General features: G+C 36.9%; 1 protein-coding gene across 12 annotated transcripts in view; it reads left to right on the forward strand.

Annotated features, from left to right (window-relative positions):
- The window catches only part of Kansl1 (KAT8 regulatory NSL complex subunit 1), a 121,470-nt gene that overhangs the window by 59,838 nt on the left and 38,017 nt on the right, over nucleotides 1–23,615 (forward strand). For all 12 annotated transcript variants that reach the window (XM_076935638.1, XM_076935635.1, XM_076935633.1 and 9 more), the window contains one exon: nucleotides 21,589–21,730. In XM_076935638.1, the coding sequence (XP_076791753.1) occupies nucleotides 21,589–21,730 (142 nt within the window). The remainder of the gene's footprint in view (nucleotides 1–21,588; nucleotides 21,731–23,615) is intronic.

A 23,615-nucleotide genomic window follows, 5' to 3' on the forward strand; every position in this document is an offset into this window, starting at 1 on the left:
TAAGAATGTTGCCTTCTAGAATAACAATTCAAGCCAGGCGGTGGTGGCGCATACCTCTAATCCCAGCACTTGGGAGGCAGAGGCAGGCGGATTTCTGAGTTGGAGGCCAGCCTGGTTTACAGAGTGAGTTCCAGGACAGCCAGGGCTACACAGAGAAACCCTGTCTCGAAAAAGCAATTAAAAAAAATAACAATTCAAAAATACAAGGCCAGGGAAAGAATATGTGGAAATATCAATAAAATTGTTTTGTTTCATACATCTCTTACTCTGTAGCCCTGACTGGCCTCAAACTCATGATCCTCCTGTTTGTATCTCCACAGTGCTGTGTTACTATGCCCAAAATTTTATTTGGTTCTTGTGTTTGTTTGTTTTTGTTTTTTGTTTTTTGTTTTTTGAGACAGGGTTTCTCTGTGTAGTCCTGGCTGTCCTGGAACTCACTTTGTAGACCAGGCTGGCCTCCAACTCAGAAATCCGCCTGCCTCAGCCTCCCTAGTGCTGGGATTAAAGGCATGTGCCACCACCGCCCAGCCCAAAATTACTTTTTGCTGTAGGTGTTCAAGGATCTTAACAGTCATAAGCCACATTTGCCATCGTATCTGGCTTTAAGCCAAGGCTTTTTATTTGTCCTCCCTAATGCCTATTCAGATTACTGTGATAAGACTTTTACCTAAATCTTCTAATTTATTGACATGAGTTGGTAGTTTTTGCATGCACATTGGATGACTGGAAAGCATTTAAGAAAAAAAAATTATAGGTATTACCTTCAGTTAGAATTCTGGTCCATTGACTGGCCTGAGGTTGGTCTCCAGCATTGTATTTAAATGTGGGTGTTTTGCTTGCATAAATGTCCGTAGTACGCATGCCTAGTGCTCAAGGCCAGAATGAGGGCTTTGGATCCTCTGAAACTGGAATTGAGCCAGTGCTCTTAATCCCTGAGCTATCTCTCTAGGGAGCCTTCCTCTCCACTCAGCATTCTTGTTTTTCAAATTTACTTAATGCTGTGAGATAGCTTAATAAAATCCTTGCTTTACAAGCATTATGAGCTGAGTCTGGATTCCTAGAAACTATGGTTTTGTTTTGTTTTTTTTTTAAACATTTGTAATCTCAGCAGCAGGTGTGTGGGAGGTAGAAACAGCGCTAAAGCTCACTGGCCAGCACACCTAGCTTTCTGGGTGAAGTTCTGGACTTTTCTTGGACCAAAAGCTGGAAGAAGCCTGAGGAACAGCCAAGCTTGTCCTTTGACCTCCACATGTTCACTGTATAGATCACTGAGAGCCAAGGATCTCTAGTTTTACTTGGTAATCTAATCTAGGTCTCTCCATTCAAGCAATCACGTCATGGGTTGCAGGGTTTATGAAGATAGTTGGTTGGTTGTTAAGTAAATATGAGTTTGATTCCTAGAATCCATTGAAAAACATGTTGTGGCACGCTGGTCTGCACTTGCAATCCCATAATAGGGTGAGGAGAGCCGAGAGTCCTTAGAATCCAGCCAGCCAGACTAGTTTAATCAGCACATTTCATGCTAATGAGAGAGGGATCTTGTCTCAAAAAAAAAAAAAAGAACCCCGAGGTGATTGACACCTGAGAAATGGCATATTAAGTTGGTCTCTGGCTCTGTGTACATTAACAAAGAATACACTTACTTAGAATGCACTTACATATGTGGAGAATATTGTAATCTTGTAGCAAAGCACTGGTGGTTAAATTCTGTGATTTCTTTTTATAAATGAACGGTTTTTAAAATTATTTATTATCTTTATGTGTGTCTTTTGCGTGTACTTATATCTGCGTACCATGTATATCTGCAATGCTCTCAAAGTCCAGAAGATTATGGTGGATCTCCTAGAACTGTAGTTAGCTATCAGCTGCCATATAGGTGCTGGCAATCCAATCCAAGTCGTTCTGAAGCAGCCATTGCTCTCAATCATGGAGCCATTTCTCCAGCTCCATAAATGACATACATATATATATATATATATTTTTTTTCCACTTTCAAGCATATGAGTATGCCCAGTAGGCTCAGGTACTTGTATATATTTACCTCCTCTTAAACTTGTGAATGTTTAACATCCTGATCTCTTTTCCTCCCAAAGTGCTTAATTTCCACACTTAATACCTTAATATTTTCTCACCAAAATAATTGCATCATTTTAGTTTGGTTGGGAACTGTTTATTCATTGAGCTAGAACATATTGTGTACATTTTCTGTTAGTGAGACAGGTATTAGGGTCATCTGTGTGTGGCCTTCTCCGTTTCTTGTGTTCTAGTCCACTGATGAATGTTGCTGACTCTTCCCTTAAAATTACATTCTCAATTCAAATGACACTCTGCATTTTGGTTTCTCTCACCCTATTTTTGTCTTACTGCTTAAAATGTAGTTACTGTGAGTGTAACAAAGCCTACGATAAAGATCCCATGAGAAGGCCTGTCTTTTGGACTCTGTCAATGTGGCCAGACCATATAAACACAAAGTTTAATGTGTTTCCTAAAGATTCTGATACAGGCAGGAGGAACCAGAGCAAGTAGGAACTTTATGAGCTATGTAAGGATGCAGAAAAGGGGGTTTTAGTTATCTCTGAAGTAGTTCCTGTGTGTGTAGAATTGTGATCTCTTATGCTCTTCACAAGCAGCTGGCTTTGGGAAGTTGAGAATTTACAGAGAATGGTATATACACCTTTGACTTTTAAAGACTTTGTTGCCATTTTGAAAGTAATGAACATGTATTTTCCAGGCAATTTTGCGTTTTTCTGCCTTCTTTTCCTCTCAGTTTGAACCATGGAACCTATTTCCATTTTTGGCAAAGGAAGATTCTTTAGATAGTGCAGTTAGGTTTCTATTCAGAAAACCTCTTGAGCTGTGATTGAATACCTGTCCTTAGTGTAATGGTGAGGGGAGAACATGACCTTTTGAACTCACTTGCAAGAAAAGATATTTTGTTAAATATGTTTGTTTGGGGTAAAGAGATGGCTCAGTGGTTAGGAGCACTGGCTGAGTCAAGTTGAATTTCCAGCAACTATTTGATGGCTCACAACCATCTATAATGAAATCTGATGACCTCTTCTGGAGTGTAGGTATACATGCAGGCAGAATACTATATACATAATAAATAACTAAATCATATATATAAATTTGTCTCTTTCCATTATGCTATCATGTTGTCTAATCTCTGAATAGGTCCACTAAGTAAACTGACTAGAGTAGTTACAAATTAACTCAGGTAAAGGTTTTCACTGTACAATATTGGTGACCTAAGTTCAGTCCCTGGAACCCATGGCATAGAGAACCAGTTGTCATTTGTCATCTGACCTTCACATGTGCACCTACACTATCACACTTATTATCTATACACAATCATAAATTAAAAATTAAGACAATGTCACTGAAATTCCTGTTGTTTCTGTTTGATTTTTTGTAATTCATTTTGTTAGAATATATAACCAGATACATTTTAACATTTTTTCCTATTCATCAAAGCAACTAAATACCCAAGGGTGGTTGGTGTACTCAGCTGTCTCATAAAGGACTATGGAAGACTCAAGTAAACTCATAAATTTGAGAAATTTTTTAAAAATATTTTCAGCCGGGCAGTGGTGGCACACGCCTTTAATCCCAGCACTTGGGAGGCAGAGGCAGGCAGATTTCTGAGTTCGAGGCCAGCATGGTCTACAGAGTGAGTTCCAGGACAGCCAGGGCTACACAGAGAAACCCTGTCTCGAAAAACCAAAATAAATAAATAAATAAATAAATAAATAAATAAATAAATGTGTGTGTGTGTGTGTGTGTGTATTCAGATTTTAACCACCTTTTTATTTGTTCCAGTAGTCTACTGATAGTACTTTTTGATCTTATTTAGAATCCAATTCATACTGAGTATATTTTAGCATGTAGACTGTTAAATCTGAAGCTGACTTTCTGCATGCACTGACTAGATATATGTTTATTGAGGTAATTTCATTTCCAATAGTGAGTTTCCTTAAAACATTATATTTACTTTGTTAGATTGTTAGAAAGAATAGAAAATAATGTATGTCAAGTACCAGGCTCTTTAAGCTTTGTTGAGTATTACCTACTTTTAGTATTACTAACACCAATGTAAAATGTATTCCTCTCTTACCATCATTGTGGAGTTTTAAAAGCTTGAGAACTAAACTGAAATGGGTAGTAGTGATAGCAAGAATTGATCACTAAAGACAACTATATGGATCTGAAATGTTGAAATTACTGTTTTAGCTACTTTGTTGTTGCTGGTTTTTTTCCAGACAGGGCTCTGGCTGTGTATTTCTGGCTGACCTCAACTCTTTCTAAGTGCTAGGTTTACAGATGTGTATTTCTATGTCCAGGTTTATTATTTGGTTATTTTTTTTTCTTTGAGGGGAGGTGTTTGACCTTTTTAACTTAAAAAAAAAAAGTACATTTATTTAGTTGTTAGGTGACTGACTGCCTCGGAACATATGTAAAGGTCAGCGGACAGCTTGTGGGAATGTGTTCTTCTATTTTACCATGTGGGTTCTGGGTCTCAAGCTCAGAACGTCTAGCTTGCCAGCAAGTACTTGTACTGCTGAAGCCATGTCAGTGGCCTACTTTTTTCTTTAAACTATCTTTTCCTAATCATTTAGAGCATTCATATAAGAGGAGTTAGACTCACCATGGTGGTGCAAGCCTTTAATCCTAGCATTTGGAGGCTAGCCTGGCCTACATTGCACATTTCAGGCCTACCAGAAATATATAATAAAAGGCTATGTTTAAAAAAAATAATGAAGGATTGTTACTTGTGAGGGACCACCCTTCTGCTGACCTTCATTCTCAACCACAAGGATTGGTTCTGTTGGGATAGGTAATGGTTTCTAAATTATCTAAATTATGTCATCCTAAAGAATCATTATTCCTTACTTATTAGTTCAACAAATTACTGAGTGCTTATTTTTGAAGGCCAGACATTTTTCATTTGCTGAGAAAACAGCATATAAATACTGCCCTGTATTTTCTTGTGGGAGGGTTTCTCAAGATAATACGTATAGTCATATATTATGTATGATAAACACTTTAGTGAAAAGTAAAGCAGAAAAAGGAGATATACAGAGGATAGGAACAAAGGTACTGTAGTGGTACGTAGGATAGTTTGAGCCTAAATATGAACATACTGTTTGTATAAAGATGAACAATCACCCCATGGAGACACAGGGAAGGTGTTTCTAGCAAAAGAAACAACAGGTGCCAAAATGTCAGAGATAGATATAGATCCTCTAAGTAGTATTCTCAGGAGCATGCAAGCCAGTAAGGGGAAATAGAAGGTAAAGTCAGAGGCATAAAGGGAGACTGAGCCTGTATGTATGTTGTTTAAGGATTATAGCTGTTACTCTAAGGCAGTGGTTATGACCCCCAACCATAAAATTATTTTTGTTGCTACTTCAGAACTGTAATTTTGCTACCGTTATGAATTGTTGTTATATGTGAGTCTCTGTTTTCCAATGGTCTTAGGTGACCTCTGTGAAAGAGTAGTTCAGCCCCCAAAAGAGAGTTGAGACCCACTGCTCTGAGGGGTGGAAAGAAAGTAGCTGCTTTCTTGAGCTGATGTAGTTTGAAAGGAATGCTTCACTGCTGTAAGATGGGGCGAGGAGGGCAGATGAAGATTAGGTGATGATTATAAGATTCTAGTGAGAAAAATAATGGCTGCTTGGGCCAGGTAGGTGATTGTGGAGTTTGTGTGTGTGTGTGTGTGTGTGTGTGTGTGTGTGTGTGTGTGTGTGTGAGAATTAGCATAACAATTAGTTTGCTATCCTCTCACAGCAGCTTAAGAAGGATTTGTTATCATTAAAAGGAAAAAATGACTTCTGGTTTCAGAAATTAGTTAGGAAATGTCTTTCTTCTTTCTGTACTGAAGTAGGAAATGTAGAATTCTTCGTCAGGGCAGGAAAGTTCATATTCCTATGATAAAGATACTGAGCTGCTAAGACACCATTCTCTGGAGTTGTTTTTTGTTTGTTTCTTTTTGTTTTGGTTTTTTTTTTTTTTTTTTTGGAAGAGGGGTAACATATTACACAGTTTTGATGAATGCATGTCATCATGTTTTTCAAAATAAAGAGAACCGAAGTGTAAATTGTGGACCTGTTTGTCACAATGAGTATTAGTATATTATTTGTGACAAATCTATCACAACAATGCATAGTGTGGGTTTTTTTGGGAGGAAGGGGGCTTGTTTTGTTTGTTTGTTTGTTTCTAGACATGGTTTCTCTGTGTAGCCCTGGGTGTCCTAAAACTCTGCAGACCATGCTTGTCTTGAACTTAGAAATCCACCTGCTTTCTGCCTCCCAATTGCTGGGATTCGAGGTTTGCAGTGACAGCGCCCAACTACCTAATTATTTTATAATTTAGTTTAATCCTTAGTCTGAATTAATTATTGACCCTCTTCATAGCATATTTCTCAAAAGTTCTGTGGAGTATGTGGCTATATTAATACCCACTCAGTAAAGGGCTCATAAAAACAGTGGCATGTAAGAAGTAGAATTTTAGTGATAACTGGTTTGGAAGTATAGTTTGATTTTGTTGTTGTTGTTGTTCAATCACTCATACATTCCAAGATGTTTGAGCTGTATGCATCAATCACCAATGGTCCCTATGAAAAGTTCCTTTAACTGGATAAGACTGGTCTGAAACTTGGGCTTCCAAGTACTGGAACTACAGCCATGTAGCACTATGCCAGGCTTTGACTTTGCATTCACGCCTTTCTTTGTGAAGATTGAATTTTAGTCAAATGGAATATGCCTGAAGTACAATGATTGTGCTTGGAATAAAAGTTCTATTGGAAAAAAAAAATTAGCCTTGAAATGGCAAAATGGTTAAACATGGGAAACACTTGGTGTGCAGTCCTCACAGCTTGAGGATCTATTTAGGTATCTATCTCCCTTCTCTCTCTCTCTCTCTCTCTCTCTCTCTCTCTCTCTCTCCTCTCCTCTCCTCTCCTCTCCTCTCCTCTCCTCTCCTCTCCTCCTCTTCTTCCTCCTCTCTCTCTCTCTCTCTCTCTCTCTCTCTCTCTCTCTCTCTCTCTCTCTCTCATTTCCTGGAACTTGATTTGTAGATCATGCTGACCTCAAACTCACAGAGATCCACCTACCTTTGCCTCCCGAGTGCAAGGATTAAAGGTGTGCACCAGGAAGCCCAGCTCTGTTTTATTTTATTTGGAGACAGAATCCTGTTAAGGAACTCTGGCTGGCCCTTGAACTTGCTGTGTAGACCAGACTAGCCTCAAACTCACAAAGGTAATCTCTGTTCCCTGGATCCTGTAGTGAAAAGAGAAATGTTATTCATGCATGCCTCATTTTATTGAAAACCATTCCAAACTATTACAAAAGAGATCACTATTGCTTAAGACTAGTAATAATCCAGCTCTGCTTTAAGCTTCTCAACCAGCCAGAATTTTTTGACACTACAGATCAGCCTGGGCAGCTGGAACTTCTCATCTATTCTTAGGTTCTTAGGATGGCTTTGTGTGAAATGAAATGGTTAAATGATTCACGGTGTCATGTTCTTCTTGTCAGTTCACCATGATTTTCACTGGTTTTATCTGCCAGACTATGTAATCTTGGTAAACTTATTCCTGGGTTGACTGATCATCTATATGTTATGTTTTAATTAAGAGCAGAAGTTAATTTATTTTAATTTTATATATAATCAGAGTCAACTCTGGACTGTTCATTGTGTTCTAATGAAATGTCTGCTCTCTTTTTTAGGGACATATGTTTTATTTGTATTTGTTCATAATGGGTGTGAGTGTATGGATGTGTAGAGGGCATGTGTCAATATTGGGGATCTTCTATTTACCTTTTATTTAGTGTTTTGCTTACTTGTTTTGGGGGAGATAGGGTCTCACTTTGTAGCTCTGGCTAGCCTGTACATAGAATGTATTGTTTTAAACTCGTGGGGGGGGGGGGTTGTTTGTTTGTTTGTTTTTAGTTATACTTTATTTTATACAAGGAGTTATGCATGGTTTGCAATGTGTCCTATGGATATAATCTCTAGCACTTTGACTGTAGCAGATTTATTTATTATCTTTGTAGTTTCAAATATTAGGCTATCCAGAGATGTCAAAAAAAAAATTGTTCCTTAAAGTTTACAACTGAGGATAAAAAAGTAAAGAGCCATCATCTAATTGTGGAATTACAATGTCATCAAGGCTATAAGACACATTTTTATTGTGTAGCCATAAACTGAAATTTCCACTTGTCCTCCTGCCTCCTGGGTACTGGGATTATAGGCATTAAACTACCATGTCTGGCCTGACACACACTTGTTTAAATATATGTTAACAGTAATGACTAAGAGTAACAAGTAAGATGGGTAACAGTAGGAAGTGAGAATACAGCAAGAAAACATTAGAAAAATTGTGTTTACACCTCAACATTTGGAAGTTCAATTCTTCAAGAGAACTGCCAGACAATCGGTAAGGTTCAGGATGTGATACTTTACATTTACAGTGTGTGCATGGTATGCATGTGCACAGATGCAAATGGGTGCAGGAGGTATCTCACTTGTTGTTTTGAAGCAATATCTTACTTCTGTAACCCTGTTTGCTAGTATAGTATAGGCTGATCTCAAATTTATGAAAGTCCTCTTGATTCAACCTTTTAAGTGTTTGTATTACAAATGGGCCCCTTTCATTCTCTTCTCTCTCAGGTTGGCATCTTTAAACAGTATTCTATTTTTTTAAAAAATGAAACAAAAAAACAACAACAACAAAACAGCCGGGCAGTGGTGGCGCACGTCTTTAATCCCAGCACTTGGGAGGCAGAGGCAGGCAGATTTCTGAGTTGGAGGCCAGCCTGGTCTACAGAGTGAGTTCCAGGACAGCCAGGGCTATACAGAGAAACCTTGTCTTAAAAAAAAAAAAAAGAAAAGAAAAAAGAAAAAAGAAAGAAAAAAAAAACTTTGAGCTGGAGAGATGGCTCAGCAGTTAAGAGCACTGACTTCTCTCCCAGAGGTCCTGAGTTCAGTTCCCAGCAGCATGTTGGCTCACAACCATCTGTAATGGAATTCAATGCCCTTTTCTGGTATGTCTAAAGACAGCCACAGTGTGTACTCACATTCAGAAAATACATAAATCTTTAAAAAAAAAAAAAAAAAAAAGCCCAGCTGAGTATAATTATGTCCTAGTTTTATAAACATTTGTAGGTTTACACATGTAGAAAAGAGACAGTTTGACTTTCAGAAGAGTCAGTAATTATCCATATATGGTCTGTTATGTTTCACCTATTTCCCTTAGCCTTTATTGCAATATTGCATTTTAAAATACATATTTCATGCGTTTTATTTTATTCTGCCTGTATATATGCTAACATGTATTCTTTATAAGGAACAGTGGTTTGTTTGGTTGAAAGTACACTCTTTTCCCACTAAAATTATTTCATTACATAGTGTAATAAGTGGCCTGCATTCAGCCCTTGTTTTCATTATATGTATTACATATACATTTCTGTGTATGTGACAGTGGATTTATTCCGAAGAGGATCCAGAAAATGTCTTATACACACTATGTTTTTCTGTTCTGTTTTTTAAACCTTGTTTAAATTTGTAATACTTCTCCTAACACTACTTCATTTACCCTATACTCCACGTTCTGAATTTGCTTGTGTCCCTGTGGGGTTACCACACTTTGTTCTACTTTGTTCTAGAGATTTGATTATTGGTTTCAGAGTGGCAAGAATACTTTGTGGTGAGATTATGTTAAATGTCTTTTATTGTGATGTTCAGGCTCATCATTAGATTAGGTTAAGGTGCAAGTTTACCCAATGTAAGTAAGGCCTTTATGTTTTCAAAGGTTGATGTGTGTGCATGGTGGGTGCATTTGAGTGTACACGAAAGGTGCAGAACAGAGGGCAGTTTAGGTAGGTGTCATTCTCAGAAACTATTTTGAGACAAAGGGTGTCTCAGCCTTGCTTGGGCAGTTAAGAACCTTGGACTCTACTTCTGCTCTCAGTGCTGGAATTATATGCTTATCAACATATATACTAAAGATGGAACCCAGATCCTCAGGCTTACAAGGCAAGTAGTGCTTTACTAACTGAACTATTTTTTCCCAAGCCCCTCCCTCCCTCCCCCCCCTCTCTCTCCCTCCCTCCCTCCCTCCCCCCCTCTCCCCCCCTCCCTCCCTCCCCCCCTCTCCCCCTCTCTCTCCCTCCCTCCCTCCCTCCCTCTCCCCCCCCCTTGTTTTTTGGGTCATGTTTCTTCTGTCTACCCCCAGCCCCACCTTTTACTCCTCCCCTTTAATCCCCCCCCCCAAAAAAAAAAAAAACAAAAAAAACCAAGGTTTCTCTTTTTATCCCTGGCTGTCCTGAGACTCAGTATTTTTCAGAAATTTGCCTGTGTCTGCTTTCTAAGTGCTGAGATTAAAGGTGTGTATCACCATGCTTCACCCAAGCCTTCTTTTCAAAACTTATTTTGGTTGGAGATGCAGAGATGGCTCTGCAATGAAGAGCACTTGTTCTTGCAGAGGATCAGTGTTCAGTTTCCAGCACTCACGTAGCTCACAGCTGCCTATAACTCTGGTTACAGAGATCTAGTGCCTGGCTTCCTTGGGTACCATGTACACATGTGGTCCACATATGTCCATACAGACAAAACATCCATATACATAAAATAAAAGTAAGGCCGGACGGTGGTGCCGCACGCCTTTAATCCCAGCACTTGGGAGGCAGAGGCAGGTAGGTGGATTTCTGAGTTTGAGGCCAGCCTGGTCTACAGAGTGGGTTCCAGGACAGCCAGGGCTATACAGAGAAACCCTGTCTCGAAAAACCAAGAAAAAAAGAAAAAAAAAAAAAGAAAATTTTCTTTTGGAGTCTTGCTCCAAAAAGTAGTACTCCAAAGGCGTATATGCTTTCTGCCTCAGCTTTATGAAAATTATATGAACTCAGGGTCTTTAAAAAATGGAGATACTTTATGTTGATAGGGTAGTTAGTAGATCTTTTTATTTGATGAAATGTGTTGTGATTAATGGAGGATGCTTAACATACTGAATGGAAATGAGGCTACAAATAAGTATACTCTGTTTTGTGTATATGCAAAAATGTTCAAAGTAGATAAAAAGTCCTTTTTGCAGGAGCTGGAGAAATAACTCAGCAGTTAAGAGTGCTTCCTGCTCTCTGTAGGTCCAAATTTGGTTCACAGTTATATTTGGTAGGTTCCATCCACTTTTAACTTCAGCTCTAAGGGAATCTGATACCCTCTGGTTCTCCTTGGACACCTACACATACATGATAATTTAGGTGCTTGGCCTTGAAAAAAATGTAAAATACTGGAGTTATGGATGGTTATAAGCCATCCTGTGGTTGCTGGGGATTGAACTCAGGTATTCTCAAAGTAAAACCAGTGAAACTGGCTAAACAAGCTAAGCAGCTGCTAAGCAAGCCATCTCTTCAACCCCACCAACATACACATACACTTACTTTTCCAACTCCCAAGATTTCAAGACAAGATTTCTCTGAGTAGCCCTGGCAGTCTTAGAACTCTCTGTAGTCCTCATGGAGGTCTACCTATCTCTGGTTCCTTGGTGCTGGTATTAAAGACACGGGCCCTCACCAGTTTGTTTGCTGGTTTTTTTTTTTGTTTTGTTTTTTTTTTTTGTTTGTTTGTTTGTTTTTTTTAATGTTCATTATGTTTTGCCTGTATGTATGTCTGTGTGAGGGTTTTAAAAGATTTATTTTATGTGTTTGAATGTGTACTTGAATGTTTCTTTGTCTGTGCACCACTTGTGTGCCTGGTGCCCCTGGAGGTCAGAAGAACCTTGAACTGTCACTCCGACCCCAATGTTGTGCTGATATAGGGGCCAGGATATTTTAGGCTTTATCATTCCAGGACAGAAATTACTAAAATTTTTTTGTGATTCCACTTTAGATCTTAATAGTATTTCCGAGCAGAAGCCAGCATATTTGAGAAGTACATAGATGAATGCCTTCTGTGCTGTTACTACTGTTATTTAGCATCATCTCCGCCAATAGTGAAAGGCAAATAATAAAGATAGTGTGATGGGTTAAACAATAGTTGTATTATTTTCCCCAAAGAGCTCTTGCTGTTTTTAGAGAGGTCTAGAATTCCGATTTCCAGCACCCACATTGGGCAACTCAAAATGTTCTGTAACTCAAGCTCCAAGGACTCAGATGCCTTCTAACTTCCACTGGTCCCTACAACCATGTGTGTATGCATACACGAATGCACATAAATCTACAATTTAGAGATAAGGTTACACTATGTAGAATGCATGTGCTTTTCCTTGTGTAGAGGCATTAAATGTTAAGTCAGTATAACAACACTTTGAAGTTAGGTAGTACCACTATTTTATCAAGGAAGAAACAGGTTTAAAATAGAGAGAAGGAAACGTTCTGTATTGTTTATAATCATACCTCTGACTTTATTTCTGACGGTTATTTTTTTTGCTTCAGTTCTGCTCTTCCTTGAAGTGCTTCTTCTCTCAAATTTTCATTTTTTTATGAGAAATACTTTTTGCCAGTGTGGTATACTCCAATATGAGCCAAGCAATTGAGAGGGTCACAGGAAGTTTAAGGCCAACTTTGGTATTATAGCAACATCCTTTCTCAAAAACCAAAAACAGAAGAGATGTCACACGCACACTGACCAGCCTGTCAGTCAGTTCCTGCTTTTTTTCCCCAGGTACTCTGGAGGCTATGGCAGGAGGTTGCAAATTCAAGGGCTACCAAGGTTAGGATTAAGGAATCAAGATCTTTCTCAAGACATAAAAATGGGAATTGTGACAGAACAGTTGCTTAAGATATATGGTTCTAGATTCATTACCCAATATTGAGGAAGAAGAGGAAAAGGTAATTCTTCCACAGGCACATGTATTGAAAGGGTGACCCTCAACTCGTGGTGATGTTTGTTCTAGAAACTATAGGAGGAAGAGTCACATAAAGGACATATAGTCGAGGCAGTACCTTGTCCTGACCCTTTCCTGTGTCTAGTCTCTTGACTTGCTGCCAATAAGCAAACAGCTCCTTTCTATCACAGTGTTGTACTGGGACACACTGCTTTGTTACATGCCCAGAAACAAGCCATCTACAATGAACTCAGAAAGAGCATGATACAGTATCTAGTGTTAAGCTAAGTATTTGTCACAGCAGTGAGAAGCCTAGCTAAGAAAGTTACCTTTAAGCAGCTGTCCTCAAAACCACTGTGATAGACTGCTACTCTATGTTGTGTAGGAGCTAAATGGTTTAAATAAAAGTACTTTTATTTTGTATAAAAAAGTATTTTGTCCAAAATAGGAAATACTAGGGTCCTATGTAACAAACACCTTAATTCATTCATTTCAAATAGATTTATATAAGTTCTCTCAAATTGTTTTAATAGTTGCAGCCTGGGTTTTCAAATAATCCTATTGAGGTGCCTCATTTCTTAACTGAACCAGCTCTGTAAGAGAGAGTTATTTGTTGGTAAGACTCCTTTTAACAGTTCATTTAGTGATACACACACATACATTTCTCTTTGTTTCTTCCCTTCTTTGTTAGATTCTAAGTTGAGTTTGATATTAAATAGGCAGTGAAGTAGTATTTTAGAGATTAGGTTACAATTACAACAGAATGTTTAGTTCATCTGAAAATTTTTATAATTTTACTGTATGAATATTTTGCCTACATATATGTATGTGCATCTTGTACATGCTTGGAGCCCTTAAAAATATACATGGAAGGCATTGGATTCCCCTGGAAGTTGTATTACAAGTGGTTTTGAGCCACCATTTGAATGCTGGGGATCAAACTCAGGCTCTCTGCAGAACAAGTTTTTTTGGGTGATGAAGTATAGTAGTTAAAAATAAGGTTACTGGACTAGGAAAGTGACTTAAGTAAGTAAAACATTTGCCATATACGTGTGAGAACTTGAATTCAGATTCCAGAATCATCGTAACAGAGGCCTGTAATACCCTGCAGGGAGATGGCCAGTGGAGACAGGAAAGTCTTAGGCTAGCATTCTCGTCTGGGTTTTGTAATAATGAACAAGAGACCTTTTCAAATATGGGTGAAGGCAAGGACCAACTAACTTCCAAATTGTCCTCAGACCTTTAAGTATGTTCTATGGCACACACAAGTAAAGTCAGTGGAACTGTATTTTTTGGGTTGAATGCAGATTTTTACCTGTGTCTCTGGAAAAATGACTTAATCTTTTGGTGCCTCATATTCTCTACTCCCTTAGATGTTGTAATTATTCAACAATGAAAATACATTTGCTGGTATTAAAATAATGAAACCCTTAGGATGTTTTGCAGCAGTACTTTCTTAACAGCCCTTACTGTCTACATCAGTAGTTTTCAACCTGTGGGTTGAGACCCCTTTGGGGGTACCAGATAATTCTGCATATGAGATACTTACATTATGATTTATAAGTGGTAAAATTTCAGTTATAAAGTAGCAAATGAATAATTTCATGGTTGGGGTCACCACAACATATGAGGAACTAACTGTATTAAAGAATCACAGCATTAGGAAAGTTGAGAACCACTGGTCTATGTGAGGTGTAGAAAAAATAGTTTAACCTTGAAAGTGGGAAGTAGGTACAGATTCTGAGAGCATGTAGATTCTTAACGCAGTCAAGAAACTTAATCTAGAAATATTTCTGTATTTAGTTTAGAGCAGTGATTTTTTTTTTTTCCACTTGATCATGAGGATTGAACTTGATTGCTTAAAAATACCAACTTTTCTAGCATCCCACAGAAATTCCTGTATCCTTCCTTAGGTTTAACTCTCACCATTAATTAAATTGTTGGTCTTATAGATGTTAAGGATGTTAACTGCAGTTGACCCATGGCTAGCTCAGATGAAGAATCATTACTTTTAAAAATGTCTCTTGATCATCATTTAGGAAACTAATAAAAATTATGGGACTTTGCTTCAGAGATCCTGAAGGGAGAAACTTGGATTGGAGACCAACAGCTAGCTTTTAGCAAACATAACAGACTTAAAGTTAGATTTTGTAAAGGGTTTCTAATTCATATTACATCAGTGAATAAGATAAAAATGAGTTAGTCTTTCACAAAAGGAATGGTTTTCAAACCACAGATTCTACTCAGATTTGAAGCAATCAGCTGCTGCTTTATTCTAATCAAGAGCTTTGCAGGTACATTTGGAATACCTTGTCTTTGTAATAATTTCTAGTTGAGAGTACTTGAGAAACTGAGGCAGGAGAATTGTCACAAGTTTGAAGCCAACTTGAGTGATATAGTTTAAAAGCATCTGCTCCCATTCTACTCCCCCAAAAATCTGCTAAAATGCTTGCAGTCATTTGAGATACGATTAACATCTGTGGAAGCTAAAGAACACTTAGGTACAAGTAAATAACAGAAACTATGTAAGTGAAATCTAAGTTTGAGATCTTTGCTTTTTCTGTAGGAGTTTAAAAAACTGTGTGTAGGCCTGGAGAAGATGGTTCTGCAGTTAAAAGCATTGGCTGCTTTTACAGACCATCTAGGTTCAATTCCTAGCACCCAATGACAGCTCACAACTTCATTTCCAAGGAATCTGACACCCTCTCTGACTCTGCTGAGCATCAGGCACTCGTGTGGTGTATAAACATACACACAGGCAGGAACAAGCTATCTTCTTTGTCAGATTATTCTTGGTTGAATTTTTGATGTGGGAACACTTTTGTTCATTTCTTTTGATAAATTTATGTTCTTCAGAAGAAATACTGTTTATAGCAGCTAAGTTTCTCTGAAACTTAGCAGGTGGCAGGATTGGTTTTTTGTTGGTTTGTTTGGTTTTTAACTTTTTCAATTTAACAAGCAAAAATAACGTTTTCTTATGTGTGCACAGAGGCCAAAACAGGAGGATGCTTACATTGTTTCATAAAGTTTAAACATGGATGATACAGCTCTATCTGGTCTAGTCCTGCTTAGGTGTCCAGCATCTCTTTTGAGTATACAGTTCCCACCACCCTAGCTCTAGACCACTTAACTAAAATATGTATTTCTCTTAAAAGATAGTTCTTTCTCCCCCATTCCCCATGTAGGTTCTAGTTTATATTTTGAATCATAAATAACATAGTCTTTTTAGATTCCCAAATCTAAATCTAGTATCATAGTTAGAAATTCTAACATTTCATATTATTATCTCTCTTCTACTACTCAAAAAACTATAAACATTTGTCTAAACTAGAAATTTAAATATAATAAAACATGGTTCTTACATCTCTATCATCTAGAATCAACCTTCATAAATAAGTATTTGCTAATGACCATGAGGGAATTGAAAGTGTATTAACTTTTTAACTGAATAATCTGTCAACATATAACACCAGAGATAATCTGGTAAAACAGACAAAAGTTAAATGTTGAATTATGCCTGGAGACAGATCTATGTATCAGGAGTATAAAACCTATAAGACAGGTAGGTTTTCTGTGGCTACAAACTCTTCTAGTAAGCTGTAACTTAGTAGAAGGAAAAAAGAGAATAAGCTAAGAGAAAATTTTTATCAAAGGTGCTTTCTTTCCTCTGTCTTGTATTTATTCTAAACTTGAAGATTATTTTATACTAGATGAGTTGGTTCTTTCCCATTCACCCATGTCTTGTTCCTCATCCTATAAATTTGAGTGATTAATGTTACTGAGGTTGTAGTTAAATTTTTACCATTTAGGGTGGAACTCTGTTTGTTTGTTTGTTGTTTGTTTGTTTGTTTGTTTGTTTTTTCAAGACAGGGTTTCTCAGTGTAGCCCTGGCTATCCTGGAACTCACTCTGTAGAAAACTCAGAAATCTGCCTGCCTCTGCCTCCCAAGTGCTGGGATTAAAGGTGTGTGTCACCACCGCCCGGCAGGGTGGAACTCTTAAATGATTATAAAGCCCAAGGATTAAGAAAGTCAATAGGTGACTGAAAACATGTTTCTTAAATTTGTCTTAGAAATTTCTTTTCATCTCATTCTTTCACCACTTTCTCTTTTGTACCTTTGATGATAGGGAATTGAAACCCAAGGTTATAGTTATTGCATGTTCTTATCTAAAATACACACTGTGCACTGATAGTTGGATTTCATCATTTTATGAATAATATAACTATGAGGCAGATACTGTTGTTGTTTCCAAAGGTCAATTTACATGTCTAGGATCATAAAAAGGGAAAAGTAGTAACATTGCTTGAACATTATAGTCCTTTATTTTATACTGCTTTTGTTGTTGGGGTGGGTTTTTCTTTTTGTTGTTGTTGTTGTATTTTGTTTTTTTTGTTGTTGTTGTTTTTGAGACAGGGTTTTACTATAGCTCTGCCTGTCTGTCCTGGGGCTCACTAAGTACACTGTAGTGCCCTGGAATTGGAATTCACCTGGCTGATTTTGATTTTTTTGTTTGTTTGCTTTCCCTTGGAGTTAGTGACTGAGAATTTCCTTTTCTTGTCGCTTAGTAAATCTCTTACTGAAATACTAGTAGCTGTATTGTCTCCATGCTCTGGGACAGCCTTAGTTTTACTTACTTTTTTCTTTTGTTTTTATGACTCTAAACAAGATTTAAGAATTTAAGTATTTCAAGCTCTTTTCTTGCATTCTTGGAAGTAGTATATAGCCCTTTGAAATAACTTACCTGCCAGTTATTGGTTGAGTATAGCCCTGTTTTTTGTAGTTTGTTATAAAGTAATTTTACTTTGGATTTTTTAATAGAGCCTTTTTGTTGTTGTTGTTGTTGTTGAAGGAAAGAACTGGAGACAGGATTGAAATCAGGGATTTAAAAACACAAAAACCAGAAATAACACCTTAAAGGCCTTCTGGCATAGTCATTGTTTCTTTAATGAGATTAAGAGGTATTTTCCCCCTAGCTCAAAGAAGAGAAATACACAGATATGTTCTCTTTGTTTTTATTTTTATTATGTTATGTTTATGAGTATTTTCCCTGCTTGTGCCTCTGTGTACCACATAGGAGCCTGATACCTGTGGATGTAGTAAGCCCTCCATGTCTCCGTGTGTGTGCTGAGAATTGAAACAAGTATGCTCTTTACCACCGAGGCAACTCTCTAGTCCCCATTCAGCTCTGTTCTTGGATTTACTAAATTTTCCATTTTGAATAAAACTAGAAGACTTAGAAATAACACTAGGGACAGGTGTTTGCAGTGTAGTTCATAATCTGGGTTTTGTTACATTTAGATATAGTAGTAACTTGCTATAGATTATCTCAGATAAAAGTATCTGCTATTGTGTATTGCTCTGCTGGTTTGGGCAGTGCTGGTAAACACTGAAGAGGGGGTATATGAAAGTTCATAGTTTGGATACAGTAATCATTTAGGATGTATGGCCTACTAATGAATTGAGTGAACTGGGTAATACAGCAAATTTTCACTTTTCTGAGCAGAAATCAAATCACTTAGCACTTTCTGTTTTAAAGTGTTCTTGCTACCCCAGCAACAGAGGCAAGCCAGTCTTTTCCGAATTGGAGACTAGCTTGATCTACATCACATGTTTCAGGACAACCAAGGCTACACGTCTCTGGGTAAAAGTATGTGTTGGAAGATACCATGCCTTTTATTAAGCAGCCTAAGCTGTCTTGAGATATATGATCTTCCTATTTGACACTTTAATTTTAGCAAAATTAATGGTGGTCATCACTGAGTCAAATGATTGGAGCCGTTTTCTGCTATGGTACAGTAGGATAGATTATATCATTGATGCCTTTCAGAATCCACTATATTTTTTTTTACTACAACAGAAGGACTCTGAGTCTCACATTAAGAGAGATGATTCTGGTTATTATTCCTTCTAAGAAAATATTTTTACCACTGACAGTACCATTGAAGATGATTTCAGGATACTAAAGGAACCTCAGAGTAAGAACGAAAAGCAAAAAAGTATTCCCTTTTTTATTTGACACATTAGTGAAGCATTGAGTTGAAACTTGCATTTTCAATAAGAACAGGTACTGTTCAGCATATTATTTTAGAATGATTATAGTTTATTTTTATGATTTTTTTTCTTTAGATATTATGTATTGATTTGGGTAAAATATCCTTAGTTCTAGGTATATAGTAATCTGCTAAATCTCTGAAAACTATTAAATAGATGGTCTGTTAACCAAAAAGAAACCTATTAATATTATGTATAAACCAGAACTAGCATTTAGTTAGCTCTATTTAAATGTGGTTTTCTTACAGTATCTTCTCAGACTTTAAAAAGTGGTTTTTTTTTTTTTTCCTCTAACCCACTTGACAGTAAATAAGAAAAAAATTGTTAAACTGTCTAAGCTCAGAGATAGCAAATAAACTTTATCTTTCTTTGGGCAGTTTCAAGTGATTGGTGTTCTGGGGTAGTTTGCTGAGTTTATAAGCTGAATTCAGGGTCATTTTCAGAGACTCCCTGAATTTTTAATCCTCCAACTCTAACACTGACCTTGAATCCCTTGCATGTCAGTTAGCTCCAAGCATAATTTTATACATTCTTATTGACCGGTAATGGTAACAGTCCTTTTTGTGGTGGTGGTGTTTCTGTGTTTAAATTTTCATGTTTTCCCATTTTAACACAGTTTGTTTACCTGCACTATCGTTTACACTTAATTTTTACTTTATGTAAATTTTCTTATTGTTTTCTGAGATATGGTTAGGTTGACACAGTGCTCTAGTTAATTATATTTGTATTACTGTAGGAATATCTTAAGAAATAAACTAATTTATTTGTCTTCTAAAACAGAATTCGATTATATAATGAACCTGTTTTCCTTGTCCGCCCGTAAAAGTATGTTCTCAGAAGCATTTCTTTGTGATTGGGCATGAACATTTTTTTTAACCTAGCCAAATTGCTTCTTAAAAGTGGTTAAAACAGTTTTTACAGTTACCAGCAATTTGAAATAGGTTATGTTTTTTACTAATTTATCCTTTTATGGTATTTTTCCTCCTCTGTATGAAAGACTTAATGTGTTTATATATTTGAGTTTTTCTTGCTGAATTCAATATTTCTATTATGGTAATCTTAAACCATATCTGTTATGTTCTGTTATTTAGTCCTTTTAAAAGGAATTCTTGTGTTTTAAATACAGGAGCTCACTCTGTAGGCTAGACAGCCCTCAGTCTATCTCTCAGCTTCACAGAAGTGGGGTTACAGTTGTGAGCCAGATACTGAATCTTTAGTATGCTTGATTCAGACATTCTCTACTAACAAGTGTTTGTTTTTTAACTTTATTCATTTGGTCATTTGTTATATGCTGAAATTTTAATTGAGTTTCTGTGTTTTATTTGAAAATTCTTCCTGGTCTAGATCTCACATACTTGCATTAACTGTAAGGTTGAAGCAAATTGAAAAGCCAGAAAAATGCCAGTGAGACAAAACAAAAAAAAGAAGTAATTTTTAATTTTGTTCGTATAAAGAGCTGACAATTCATGTATCCAGTTATAAATTTTGAGTCTTTATCATGTTCTGTTGGTCTTCTGTTCATCTTATACTGGCTTAATTATTACCACTTTATATATGTCTTAATATCTGGTTATTCAAGTTTATATTATACTTTTCTGGATTTCTGTTCTTGGCTTCCAATTAAAAGTAGTTGAGAGGTGTTAGAGAGGCGGCACTGTGATTAAGAACACAGGACCTGGTTTTGGTTCCCAACACCCACATGGTAGGGATCCAACTCCCTCTGCTGGCCTCCAAGAGCACCAGGCATGCACACTATGTGTAGACATACACGCAGGCAAACATCCATATACATAAAATAATAAAACTTAAATTCCCACCCCTTTTCCCCAAAAAGAAGTAGACAGTGTAGCACACACCTATAATTCTGCACTGGGGAAATGGAGGCTGGATGATGAGGAATTCAAGGCCAACCTGAGGTACATGAGACCTTGCCTCTAAGCAGCAGCAGCAATAACAAAAACCCAAATTTAATTGAGATTAGAAACAAATATTCTTAGCTGTATTTGAGAATCACAATACTAAAAAGTATATTCTGTAATTTATATAGATTATTTATGACTTTCTGATTTTATCTGGAAAAATTCTGTAGTTTTAGCTTGTTATGATGCTTGCTAAGAAAATGAAGGTTTCTACTATGCTGTAAAGTTTTATATTTTGATCTTTATTCAGAAACTACCGAATTTCCATACTTGTAATCATTCTTAATTCTTCTAGGATTAAAAAATAAATATATTGTTAAGCCAGTCTTGTTGGTATATACCTTTAATCCCAGCAGTAGAGAATCAGAGGCAGATGGATCTCTGAGTTCCAGAACAGCCAGAGCTACATAACATAGTGAGGTCCTCCCTCAAAATAGATAAGTATAAATAGATAAATAGAAAGAAGATGGATAGATAGATGGATGGATCAACAGATAGACACACAGACACAAAAGTACTGTTAAAATACTATTTTAACAAAGAAAATACCTTTTGTCTCCTGAGAATCTAACTCAGTTTCAGAAGAACATTGTCACAGTATCAGGTAAAATTAACACCTCTAGTTAGGCAACTTTGGAAGGAAATTGAATGAAGTGACTTACCCCATGTCTTCTATGGATTGTGTACTTTGTCTTTTTGTGTGTCTTTACATGATAGTCCATCTGTATAAGAACCTACCCCCACTGGAATAGATGTTAGTATTGTTCCTGGATTTCACTTGGTTTATTTCTTTGTAGGAAACGCAGGTCTGAATGGAGATGGGCTGCAGACCGAGCAGCTATTGTCAGCCGCTGGAACTGGCTTCAGGCCCATGTTTCCGACTTGGAATATCGAATTCGTCAGCAAACAGATATTTACAAACAGATACGTGCTAATAAGGTAAGGAATACGTTTTTGGTGTATTCTAATCAGTTTAAAAGTTGCCATTATCCCCTCCTCTCATCCCTTCCCATTCTTGCAATAACTCTTTAACTATGTCAAGATAAATGGGTTAATGGTTCAGTATAATAGTTTGATGTAAGAGTCTGATGGTACTAGTGTAGCTCAAAAAAACAGTAGAATATAACCCCGTTGACATGTTTAGAAAAAAATATCTGGGCCAGTATGAGAAAAAGAAACTATATAATATATTAACAGACTGTATTATTTATTTTAATTTGAGAAAGGCATATCTACTATTTCATTTTGCTTATTTCATTAGACATTCTCTATTATTGATAAGCTTCTTTGAAGAAAATTTTTAATTAAAAGGCTATCAAACTTAGACATAACATAGATGATAGAAATATTATTTTCTTTGTTCTGTTTGAAAGGACTGATAATTACCTTGACAGTGACATTGAACAGTTTGGTTTTTTTGTTTGTTTGTTTGTTTGTTTGGTTGGTTGGTTGGTTGGTTGGTTTTTTTGAAAAGTCATTTTTGAAACATGGTTTTTTGTTTTTTTGTTTTTTATTTGACTTGAGGAAAATTACACATAGGAAGCAAACCCTTAAACTGCTAGGTGCTTACTATCTACATACAGTGGTCTTTGGTGGGATATACTAGAGAAGAAAAATTCTACTTTCATGGTACTTAAGTTCCTACAAAACATGTTTTATAAATGGTTTGTGATTGGGGACTCCAGAGAACCAACTTAGGTCAACAGGCTTGGTGGCAAGCACCCAGACCAGCAAAATTGTCTTCTTTCATAAGTCTCATGCAAACATTTCAGAGCTCAAGATACAGACTGGAGAAATGGCTCAGTGGTAAAGAGTGCTTTCTGCTCATCTTGAGGAGCATTTATGTTGTACTTCACAACTGCCTGTCACTATAGCTCTAAGTTTGATGCCCTTTGGCCTCTGAGATTATTTATATAAGTGATGTGCACACATTAATAAAACAGATAGTTGTGGTTTGAGCTGCATGACTGATGCATAGTTTTAGATAAAGCCCAATGTTCTTAAAAAGGCCATAGATGTCATCTTCAGTGCCTCTGAAAGTCTTAATAGGTGGACCTGATAGCTCATAGTTATATAATCAATGTATTTAGGAGGCAGAGGCAGGTGCATTGCCCTGAGTTCAAGGCATGGCCTTAATAAAAGAATTACAATGTGAACAGTATTACTTTCCAATACTTTGTCATTCTGTAGTTAGTTTTTTAAAAACGGGCAGTTGACAAAATTTAATACACAGGGAGCTGGAGAGATGGCTCAGTGGTTAAGAGCACTAACTGCTCTTCCAAAGGATCTGGGTTCAATTCCTAGCACCTACTTGGCAGCTCACAACAGTTTAAAAAAAAAAAAAAAAAAAGTTCTACACAGTCTCCTTTTACATAGTCATTTAAAATGTGTGTGTGTGCATGAGTATGCACATGCCTCCACAAATGTGCAGGCCGGAACAACACTGAGTTCCTCAGATGATGCCCATCTTTTCTTTTTTTCTTTTGATACAATAGTCACTGGTAATTGTCCTAGAGCTGGCCAAGCAAGCCAAAGCCCCAGGGGCTGCCTATCCCTGCCATTCTAGTGTCTCTAGAAATGGAAGGCTGCGCCACTATCTTGATTTACTTTGAGGAAACTTTTGGAAAGCATGTAGAACAAAGAAAGGTATGTTTAGAATATTCTAGGCAACCCCTTTTACCCCCACATCAAAAGTTAATCCAATATAAAGTTTTGAGATGTGTGTATGTATGTGTATATAATATACATGCTATATATTATATATATTTATTAAGCTACCTTTTCCATGTAGGCACATAACAATTTTATACATTGTCATCTTGTA

Source organism: Arvicanthis niloticus, chromosome 6 (assembly GCF_011762505.2).
Source record: "Arvicanthis niloticus isolate mArvNil1 chromosome 6, mArvNil1.pat.X, whole genome shotgun sequence".
Lineage (NCBI taxonomy): Eukaryota > Metazoa > Chordata > Mammalia > Rodentia > Muridae > Arvicanthis > Arvicanthis niloticus.